Source organism: Struthio camelus, chromosome 5 (assembly GCF_040807025.1).
Source record: "Struthio camelus isolate bStrCam1 chromosome 5, bStrCam1.hap1, whole genome shotgun sequence".
Taxonomy (NCBI): domain Eukaryota; kingdom Metazoa; phylum Chordata; class Aves; order Struthioniformes; family Struthionidae; genus Struthio; species Struthio camelus.
This window is the reverse complement of record NC_090946.1, coordinates 43,402,930-43,414,514: the sequence shown is the minus strand read 5'-3', so window position 1 is coordinate 43,414,514 and position 11,585 is coordinate 43,402,930. Positions and strand designations below refer to the sequence as shown.

The 11,585-nt window shown below is 43.7% G+C and overlaps 1 protein-coding gene across 23 annotated transcripts in view; it reads left to right on the top strand.

The window, feature by feature from the left end:
* Window positions 1-11,585, top strand: part of PAPLN (papilin, proteoglycan like sulfated glycoprotein) — a 59,500-nt gene continuing 47,915 nt past the window's right edge. For 7 of the 23 annotated variants that reach the window (XM_068946070.1, XM_068946068.1, XM_068946062.1 and 4 more), the window contains exon 1: window positions 10,089-11,087. In XM_068946070.1, the coding sequence (XP_068802171.1) occupies window positions 11,079-11,087 (9 nt within the window). In that variant the 5' untranslated portion in view covers window positions 10,089-11,078. Of the gene's footprint in view, window positions 207-9,491; window positions 9,919-9,993; window positions 11,088-11,585 lie in introns of those variants that run through there. The other 16 variants (XM_068946060.1, XM_068946059.1, XM_009670412.2 and 13 more) reach the window with 10 other exon arrangements.

Here is an 11,585-nt window from a genome sequence, read left to right as displayed (position 1 = left end):
TTCCCATCTGACATGCTATTTCCCTATCACTGCCGTCACTCCTAGTACTGCTGTTCGCTGTGTGTCCTTCTGTCCTGAATTCTTGTGGTTTGAATTGCTTTTCCCAGGTAGGCTGTTCTGCATTTTTCCCAGATGAATCCACTGTTGTCGGTTTTTGCCTCCGCCTCCAGTTCTTCTGCAACAGTAGAGCCCAGCGTTGAGCAAAGGTAATAAACTACAGCTCGTGTTAGTGTCTCGTTGCTCCGTTTTTCTAGCTCAAGTGACTTCTGCACCTTTCTCCCATTGCAATTTTCATGAGAATGTTTTTAATTCCTACTTATTACTTCATCAAAGAATATTTTGAATCGAACCAGCCCTAATACTGATTCCTATCTTACTTTACTAGGAACAACTCTCATGCTACTGCTTGTTTTCATTTTATATTGTTGTTTTAGTAGTGTCTCTTACCCAGTCTCTGTTGCCAAGATGCTATCTGTACCCAAGGTGGCTTAAATAGTTTTGAGAGTTAGATAGTGAGAGGTGATGTCTCAACTACTAATATCCAAGAAATGATCTCTGTGGTGTTCTTTTTATGCATCATTGTAATTCTACTGGATTTAAGATATTTGGGTGCTGTGTGTACAGTTGTGGAGGCAGGGAGGATTTCTCAGTAATGAAGACCTGCTGTTTTGTAATGCTGCAACATGTTCCAGCCTATTCCAGTGCCATGTGCATCACGTGGGATCTGGGCTGGCAGCCAGTGCAAATGTTTCTTCAAGGACTGTAGGACATATTCTAATTATGTTTAGATTCTCCCACTGTCTTTTCATCTGAAGGATGTCACTCTTTCTGCTCATTTCAAAGTGCAGTGCAAAGCAGTCCATCTGCCAGCGTGAGAGGGGCCCACTGGTGCACTTGTGTGAGAGGGAGTAGGATGGCTGGCTTTGCGAGTGTCTCTTTAACCTCCAGCTGTGAGAAGTCCCAGGCCTTAAACGCTGTCAAAGCTTGGCCAGTGTCCAGCAGTGCCTTCAGCCAGTGCTGGAGGAGAAGTAAAACTCCCTGGAAGAAAAAGCCTCATGTTTCTGAGCCTGGCAGAGGGAAAGGGGGATAAGTTGTGGGATTAAGCATCTGAAGCTCTCCACAGTTGAAAAAATAAACTTTTCTGGTTAAAGGCCAAAGACTGGAGGAAAAAGGCGTTTGTGGGAACTGTGCATGTGAACATGTGTGTTCTCTCTCCTTAACCTGGTGTTCGGCAGATGGGACTACAGGACTTTACCTAAGGGTCTTTTTTAATGGAACTGCACAACAGTATGCAGAATGAAGGACATTATTCAACACTGTGCCCTGGAACGTAACTGCCATAAAGTGAATACAGTGAGGACAGGTCCATGTCTATATGTGACATATGGCAAATGAGATTTTGCGTTTCTGTGGGTGTGTAGAACAGGGCTGAGGGCTGTTGAAAAGGTGCAGACACAGCCTGGAGTAAATATTCTGATGTGGGGAGGGAGGAGAAAGACTGTTGTCTGGCCTTACTTTGCAAGTTATCCAAGGGCAAGCCTGTCTTCTGGTCTCTGCTGTGGTCTGTGTCCTCTGAACTGACAGTCAGTGCTAAATTGCATAGAGTCTTTCCTGTAGAGCCACACACAACACCACCTTCTTTTCAGTTGAATTAATTTCTCAAGGGTAATATCATTACGTCAGATCCCTGGTAAATTAATCATTCTTATTGTCTATGCATTGCCTTAATTAACAGGATACATAAGAAGGTCTGGGTCATACATGCAGAAAGTGGGCCAGGCTCTCTCAATCCCTTGTGGCTGCTGGGATCATCATGCTGCCTAGAATGACCTGACTAATCAGTGCATTGTCAGACTGGGGTGTCTCAGTCCTGATTGGCACATGTTCACAGTAGTGTTGCAGCAGCAGTTTCTGACTCTGTTGTGGGTGGCACGTGTGTTTTGGTGTTCAGGTGGCACCTGACAACAGCTTGGAAGTCTCTTGGGAGCCTCCTTGGTAGGTCATTTGGCTCATCATTTCTGGGGCCAATGTTACTGATGAAGCTGAAGTGACTTGAGGAGGGGAATGGGACAAGGTTTTATAAATTCTAGCCTGCATGCCACTAACAGGATTCAAGCCTCTTTCAGGTGCTCATGGCCCAGCCACTGATGATGATGACAACTGTGGTTACCACTGACTGTAATAGCTAAGAAAGTTTGTGAACCCCTTCAATAGAAGATGGTGTGCAGGCTGTTGTGGAGTTGTTAGGTAGAGCTTATTCTGAGACAAGGGGAAGCTTATATGTTCTGTTCCTTCCATCTTGCCCAAACATGGAATTAGGAGAGAGAAAGAGAAAGAGAGGCTAATTCCCTTTTTTGCCTGCACTTGGCTTATATTGGCTGTAAGCTTGCTTACCTCAATGTCTATTAAGATGAAAGTCAGGCTGTGCTCTTGGGACTGGGTGTGCAGGACTGGAGTGGGCGGCTGGCTTGAAGAGGTTTCTTTGTACTTTAATGGGCCCTGCAAGGCGTTCCCAAGAGAATTCTTAGGATGAAAGCTATTTTCCTATTGCAGGCTGCAAAGAACCTCATTATTGCTCTGGCTTTTGCTGCACAGCACATATGTTACTGCGGGGCTGTCAGCCCTTCAGTAGATTTCTACAGCGCAGTAAAAATAAGTAGATTAACCCAGCAAAGAAGATTAGAGACACTATGGGGAAGGAACAAGAAGGGAGGAGGATGAGCAGGAGAGAGTATAAAAAGAAACCATCAGACTGTGAGTGCCAGGTTTTCTGGTGCATGTTACACAGGGTGGCTATCTTTGTCCCTTTTGGGTTTGGGTTAGGCCGACTGAACAGAACCGATCCGGACGCCATGTCCAAAGAGAAACTGGAGTCATTGGTCAAGAACATGGAGATCATGCTCTCCGAGGTGGAGCAGCTGAAGATCCACTGCACCAAGCAGACGGAGGAGGTGAACCAGGTGGTACAAGAACTGCGCCGAGAGAACAAGGAGCTGACAGAAAAGTACGAACATATCTGTCAGGACCTGAAGGAAGCCAAGGAGGCCATTGCCCAGCTGCAGGACACCAAGTTTGCCTTTGAGGCAAAGGAGCGGCAAGCGCAGAAGCTCAACCGGCAGCTGTGAAGTAGCAGGAGAGAGAAGCAAGAGATTTCTTAACGTGACCTAAAAGTAAACAGAAACCTTCAACTGCTGCAAACAAAAATCCCTGGACTGGTATTTTAAAGTAACCCTCTGCCTTCCTCTTTGAACTAAACCTGCATGCTGGAAAAAGCCATCTCTTTGTGGAGGCAAGATCTCAGGTGCAGCTGGAATTCTGCCCCAGAAGGCCCCTTTGTTAATGACTAAATATTTCATGCTAGGAGGGAAATCTCATTCCAGAATCTCTTGTCAGAGATCTGAGCCATAAACATACAGCAACAGCTGCCAGGATCTGGGCACCTTCTCATGGCCCGTGGGTTTTGCATGAGGGCAGAGCTGGGGAAAAGAACTGTCCCTGCCCTGAGCCACTGGAGAGAGCTGTGCTGTGAGAGTCTGTCCAGATGGAGAGAAGGATCATCGTCTTGACAGCCCCTGTTGCTCTGTTTCTTTGCTAACGTTTCTCTGTTGTATATACCAAATTTTTCATGTTGCAGCTAGGCTGTGATGCTGTCCTTAGCAGGGTGTCAGCTTCCTTGCTGCCTGACACTGGAAGACATCGATGAGAGCTAATGTTGTGCCTCATGCTTCCAAATACTTGTTATCAAGGGCATGTTGGCCCAGAGGATCTTTAACGCTATTACAATTGTTCTTGTCCTCTTCACGTTCCAAACTGAAGTGTAAGAACTGGAAAGGTTTCTGTCTTGATTTCCGTTTCAATAGAGTTAAATCCTAATGACTCCATGTTTGGTATGTTAGAGTTAAACCTCTGCTGAATATAACACTTTTTCAACTGAAGAGCTATGTTTTGACACAGGATTTACTTATTTTAAGCAGAACTAATGTGAATAAACGGACCAGGAATTAGGAGGGATATATGTGTATGTGGTGGTGGTGAGAATTGCTTGTTAGAAGATTTCGCTTTCAGCTTCTTCTCTCGTCTGTCTCTCCTAAACAGCATTTGGGGTAGTCAGTGCCAAGCACAGCTAAGAGCAGGTGCCTTCTGACTGCACAGTGAATAGCGGGAGATCTCTGAGGGGAGTGTGGAGAAGTTGCTGAGAGAAAAAGCTTGAATTTTTAAACGGAGAATAGCTGGAACGGTTCCAGGAAGATCTTTCTTCATGTTGGCTGTGATGTAGTCGGCTTCCTTCTTCCTTTCAAAGCTTTTCTGTATTATTATCTCTGCCTGGCAAGCTCCATCCCCCAGTGAGGGCTGAAGGATGGGAGAAGCAGGGAAGCTGTTTCTGTTTCAGAGTCTGTGTTTCATCAGGAGCACAGGCACTGTGCTGGGGCGGGGGAGACTAACCACACGGAGAGCATGCGGTCTGCGTTGTGGGGAAAGGGAGACTTGGCTGCCTTGTTTTTCCCACAGAGACTCAGGCAAAGGTAGAGCAGCGTAGCAAGACCTTCCTTCAGGTCCAGCATTAGTGAAATAGCTGTAGTTTTGCCATTGATTAGAAAAAGAGCAGGGTCAGGCCTAGAATTAGTGAGTTGCTGTTCCTTCTTCTTCCCCCTCCCATCAGCCACTTCAGTCTGGGCCTGGTCCAAAGCCTCTGAAAAATAAAATCTTCCCGTTGATTTGACTGAGCTCTAGGCCAGGCCTTCTGAGCAGAGGGTTGCTACCTATATGGCAGTTAGAGCACTGGGACGTCCATGGGGAACAGCTTTTTCTGTGAATTGCTCTAAGGGGGACCTGTGACAACTTAATTTGTTATATTTGTCTGATTTGGACTTTTATTTTTGCTTTTTTGGGTGGAGCAGATTTGAATATCTGAAACAAAAATTTGGGAGATCAGAGACATTCATTTATGTTTTCACATGTAATTGAATAGAACTGACTGACTCTGACCCTGACCCTGTGCTCCTTGCCTACTGGTTACAGCTTGGAGCGCACAAGAAATCAGCATTAATCACTAGATTTGTTTCTGTAAGAACTAAAAATGTTTCCTCTTAATTTTCTAGCCCAAACTGCTTACCACCTTTGCTTTCTTATACTTTTTTTATATATCATTAAAATGTAAAACCAATAATAAAAGGAAAACAAACGTCTGTTCTGGATAAGGCATAGCCTCATTTAATGCATGTAATGCAATATTTTTTGAGTGCGTGTGTATGCTTGCTAAATATAATTTTAGTTTAAATCCTCTGCAGCAAGGAATGGGCTAATGGAGACCCTACAGATCTCTCTGCGTTTCCAGGTTAATCTCTCTAAATGAGATTCTCTGTGTGGCTGTCAAGTTCACCCTATGCAATATCTAAATCCATGTGACACCAAAAGAAAATGGAATTACCAGTTTCTTAATAATTAGCAGTATTTTAAGTGTCTAATTTTCAGGAAAGCTGAGAGGGGTGATTTTATGTAAATATGCTAAGATTTGGGATGGAACATTGGAAAAATTGGGTATGTTATTCAGTGCTAGAAAAAAATAACACAGCCATCCTTCGCTCCCTGTCCTGATTTTCTTTACGATGGTTAAGCTTGGGCGTAGTTGGGCTGGTTTAAAACCATTGTAGCTTTCGTTACACATGGGTTCTTTGGTTTTTTATGTTCAAGTTTTCCAGTATCCAAGTACCATCTTAGCATGGATCAGCGCCTTCACTTGGCTCCCGTACTGTGTGTTGGTGCTATGTATTAGAGCGCCTTTATAATAATGTTTATCTGGAATTAGTCATGGAAGCTGTTTTTGTTTTTTGAACACCAGCACTGTCAATGCATGCTTCTTTTCTTCTTTAAATGGCCATAAGGATGAAGAGCTGAAACGTGTGTGGCATTATCAGCTTGTTCAGAAAGTTGGCCTGATAAAAATCTTGCCTGATTTGGATAAGAATCAAAACAAATATGAAGTGACAAGCTTACTGCTTGCCTCATCTTGGAAAGGGATGGAGAGAGATGTCTAATTCTTTGAATACAGAAGGCAAATTTATTTGAAGGCTCTCTTGGAGAGTACAGTACAGGAGTTGGTTCAATTGTCAGGAAGAGGCTGACAGGGGACCCAGTCAGGCCAGGTCTCCATGAGTCCTTCCATTCTTGGAGCAGATTATAGCATATTACTCACAATTGGTTTTCACTGTTCTAGGCTGCCTTATATGGAAGTGTGCAAGAAGGGAGGCTGGATAGGAGTGGAGCTGGTACCTTCAGCTGTAGGCAACCTCCCTCCCTCTGACGCTGAGCAAGAGTGTGCTTGGGTGAGAGGGAGGGAGATAGAAAGGAACTCACATGAGCTGGTGGATGGGAATCCTGGGTTAGTAGCTCCTGCTGGACAAGAAGCCATGTTGCTGAACCAAAAGCAAATGCTAGAAGTATCCTGGGATTTGTAAGGGGTGTAAATAAAGAGAAGCACAACCTTGTTAGAGAACACTCATTTATTGAACTGTAGCTGTGAGGCTGCAGCAACCAGCAAGAGTGGGGTACTTCTGTGGAGCCAGGAAGAAGGTACATGAGGAAAAACTCCCCAAAATGGACTAAAAGTCCCCAAAACCTCACCAAAGCATGGCTCTAAGGCCCCTGCACGAAAAAAAGTGAGTGTGTCCTATGGGTATGGCTAGTGTCCTAATATGTATTACCCATCACTGCTCATGAAAACCTGCCCTAGGAAAGCATCAGATTTCAGAAATACAGTATTTCCAGCAGAATCTCTGGAGGTCAGCAGTTGCAGTTTAATCCTCTATAGTGAAAATCAGGTGGGAAGGTGACTGCAGTATAGGAGGTGACTGTTTTGGAAGTCTGTCTGGTCTTGATTTGTGTGTGTCCAACTGTCTGTAACGGTTTAGGTCATCTTGAGTTATATACCAATAACCCTATCAATACTGGAGTCTATTCTCAATGTGTCTTACTCCAACTTGCTCTCTTGCATTGCTATCTTCATCGCATGTGCTTTTCTTTAACAAGTAAGAAGAAAACACGTAGCATGGCAAAAGATGCATTCTGTCTGGAGTCAGCTGAAACCTCTTGTTTTCAGACCCTTGTGCAGCTGATGGAAGGAATGATATGCTCTAGTGTCCCCAGTAGAAGCGGACTTGGTTTGACATCCCAGAGGCCTTTATTTCTTTACCTTGTCATTCAGTGATCAGCACACTTACCTGGGGTGCTAGATTCCAGCTCAGGGTTATCCTCTGCTTGAAAGGATTTGGGACCATATCCCCTGAATGAAGTGGCCTAAGCACTAGGCTCAAGTATGGGAGAAGCTGTCAGTTTCACTTGATCCGGCTACTGCACTTACCTGAGAAACGTGACATTAATTTGAAAGGCAAGTAGAGACAGGCATCCCATTTCCAAGCGCATAACCCAACCATCACATCACAGACCCATTCTCTTTGGCTAAGGGATGAAGGAGGTGCTTAAGAACACCCATTTCTGATGTGTCTCTATACTGTGATTTCCAGATCACAATACTCTCCTGTCAGGTTCAGATCTCCTCAAGAAATTGAACACAGACCCCTTCATTTCCTTGAGTGAGTGCTTGAGCCACTGAGACTTGCTGCTCTTCTGGAGGCTTTGTGAGTCTCATCTGAATTTCTGATAGCCAGTGCTGTTCAGTCAATCCAAACTGAATCTATATTACCTCACTGAGAACTGACTTTTCTCTAAAAAAAATATTTTGCCCAGCAAGGCATGGGATACCTTAAAATAGAACCTACATCTCGACTTGAGCCCAACGCAGTTTTGGGTGGAAGGAACAGAAATATTGCTGCTTGCAGGTGAAATGAAAACCAGCTGAGGCCATATGAGTGTTAGACAGCCATAGCTCGTTAGACTGGAGATGTATCCAGTCAAGCATGCAAACCTTTAGATATTCTGTGAAAACAACCACTGGTGTTCTTGGAAGTAAGGAATCCTGGTGATTTGTTACCATGAAAGGTAATTCTGGAGTCTGTCAAAAGAAAATGCAAGTGTCTTGTTATATCTTATACTGACTTCTGCCAGGTAACTTGAAATTCCAGCATCGCAGCTCCTGTAGAGATCGCTTCTTGCCAAAAGCGCTTAACTAGTGGGATTAGAAGAGAGAATTTGTTCAGCAGTTCTCATTCTCTATGCATTTACGTAAACTGTGCTGATCTCATCAGTGACACTCAGATGCTATTTGCCTCTGGGTAAGCTGCTGGTTAGAGCTAGTTGCAAGAGGGAAATTCCTGTGTTTCTGACTGTATTCACTCTATAGTGAATTGTGGGTGCCTTATCAAGAAACGAGAATGGTCATGAATCAGTGGATTGTCTTACTTTCACTGAATGATAGGTGTTGAAAACCCTTTCAACCGGGGGTCGTGTCCTTTCTCACAGAGAAATGGGATACACAAAAAACAGATTATGTGGAACTACAGGGCAAAGGTTTGCTTCATATTTGCATTGTCTCTTTCCCGGTAAGGACTGGCCTTTAATCCAAATACCACATTAATAGCTTTTGGTGTTGTCATGTCTCTACTGGAATCAGGCAGAATGAGCAGACAGTTTTTTTTCTTTTGTTAAGAAAAGGACTTTCATCAACATTTCATGTTGCTGAGTTGTGGTAAAAATCTGGTCAATTCTTGTTTTATTTCAGCATCGCAGGAGGCTACCTATTAAGCCTTTATGGGGTTAAAAATAAATCCAGATGTGTTTATGCAGTATCTGCTTCAATGCAAGTAGGCACAGCTGTTTTTCGGATGTATCCTGGCTACATTCCAACACGGGCAGTCACGTTTCCTCTCCTCTCTAAACTCCCTCGTAGTTTTAACTATCAGCAAGAACACAAGAACCACAACAGCATTACTAAACTTGATATTTCAAAAAAACATGTATCCAGGGTCCTGCTGCTGTGAGAAAAGATTTTAAGAATCAGAGTTTTACATATTCATCTAGAGTCGTGGTTTTTTGCCTACTAGCTTTTGAACCTTGAGGGATAGGGTTTCCAACCTTTTCTTCCCAATGGCACGGACTAAAAGCTTTAAACTGCTCTGAAGGTGCCGTTTATTCATATGAGGCCAAGGGCTGGGTCTTTGGTGTGGAGGTAATCAAATATCTTGAAGCTGGAGGTATGTTTGTGAGAGCAGGCAGGATGGCTGGAACCAACAGCCAGTTGAGAGTACAGGGCGGGTAAAGAAAAAGTATACGCTGATGTAACTTCTTTCTCATGGAAACAGGGAGGGCCCAGAGCTTGGCCCAAAGCCCACCCTTTTCTTTCCTTAAAGGAAAATTTGATTCTAGAGGGCAAGACAACTATCTCTCTATTCTTAATTGAGCATTAACAATCCCAGTTATTACCCCTCCTGACAAGGGAGACATAGATAGCTGTGCATTTTGTGTTGATTTTCCTGGTGGGGTTTAGGCTGCAGGCCTTGTTTATTCTGGCAGAACTAGCTTGGACAGGAAGGTACAGGATTGCCTTTGCATGTGTAAAAGATGTGACATGTATTTGAACTCTGTCCCATGTGGGACGTGTAACTGTAGTACCTTTTGTGGCCGCGTACCTTTTGTGGCTAGTTGCCAGATAAGCATTGACCAGTGGGGGGGTTATAACAGCTGAAGCCCCTGAATAAACGTTGCTTGCTGTGGTACATACTCTGTGTCACCCTGGTGCATTTAGGAGGCTGTTACAAACTTCTTTCGGTTTGGAGCTTTGTGCGTCTGGGCTTATCAACGGTCGCCAAGGACATTGTCTCTTTTTGTCATCTAAGGCAAATAAGATGGCCAAGCAGAGAGGAGTGATACCAGTTCTGGAGGTTTTATTGCATGTCTTGATGTTTCCCTTGAAGATCCAGCACTTGGAGTTACCTGAAGGTAGAAGCATCAGCTTTCCTTTTGAAAGTAAGATTATGTTTCTCATGATTTCAAACAAAAGAGCTACTGATAAGAAAGACTATAAAAGCGGAAGGCAAACAACCCTCTCCCCTCCCCCCCCAACTTAATACTTTAAAGCTGTTCTCATAATCTTAGAGACCTCTGTCGTGATGTTTCTTAAGTAAAGTTGAAGTGCTGACAGCTGTTAAATTGCTGGAACATAATTTATTTTCATAGATCAGTGACCTTTATCAGTCAACGTTTACTTGCTTTATACTAAGCAGAGGACAAAATCAATAGGGGGAAAATAATCTGTTTTCGTGACAGAACAACAACAACACCACGTAAGCTCTTATGCAATGATTTCTCCATTATTCACATGATTAACAGCACAAGTTTTTCCTTGTAATGCATCCAACTAGGTTCCTTTTTCCTGAACAGTCTTTCTGTTTCTACTTGTTCCTCTGTGGGATTTTTCAGAGGGTATCTGAATTGCATGGCACACGTTAAAGGAGAAAACGGAGAAACCTGAGATGCCGTTATCTTTGGTTCAATTCAGATTATATCCAAAGTGCTGGTGTTTTCAGACCTTGGGGATCTGCCTAACATTGCTTAGAGCCACATCTAGCTGTGACTTGTATTTAAATTCAAACTTTCTTTGGTGAAAACAATATCTGTGAGTTGTGATTCAGGCTTTAGTTTCAAAGGAAATGTTAAACTAAGCAACTTCTTATTTAGAGTTAGGAACATACTAAAAATGAGTACCGAAGGGATTTTTGGATAACTGTCTCCCTTTTGATATGCTGCCTACAGCTAAAATACAACTAGTTACAAAGGGCCCCACCCCTGCAATAACTTAAGGCATAGTTTTGCAGCTAACGTGTGTGCTCGCGCACAGGCTATGGGAACTGGAAACCATTCCAAATCATCCATGCGTGCACGCTTACAGCTCTGGCTTTTCCAAGCAGAAGAGAAAACACTTGTGAAGAAACTTAGAGGCGGAAGGGGTTAAATGAAATCCAACTCTCCTTTTCCTGTGCAGTAAGGATTAGTAACCAAACAGGAGTTGGAGAGAAGAGCATGTTAGAGCCACTGTTTGAACCAGAACGGTAGGAAAGTGGCTATTGGAGCTTGCCTGCACGGTGGTATAAGTGCCTCTAACTTTTGCACTCACCATTAACAGGTATATGCAGAAGGTAAGCATTGACTTTGTGTCCTGGGCTGTCTCCTGATCCCTCTGACTGGTCATCTATTTTCTATTAGTCTTCTCTGTGCTGTTTATGCTTTTTAAGCTAACTTTGATTTCCCATCATTTTTTCCTTCACTTCGAAGAGTTTAGGGGAGAGGAGAGACCAGAGTCCCTATGACTGCCAAATCAGACTTCTAAGTAGGGAGGGAAGAAGGAACTCCATGTATCTGGTGAATGCTAATCCCTTCTTCCTCACAGTTAATTACACTGAGGTTTCATGTAATCAAAAATGCTGTTCCTGGCATTGAGAGGGGGTGGTGGGATGGAAGGGGAAGGTATCAGTTTGATAGGATGCTGGATGAACCCACTGAAGGGTAGGCACGTGTACTCTGCCAGGAGGAATGCAGAAAGCAGGGCAAATGTAGCAGGGTTATTGATGGGACAAACATGATTTTTGTGGTTGGAAGAAAAGTCTGACCAGGTGCTAAGATACTCTTGAACTCTT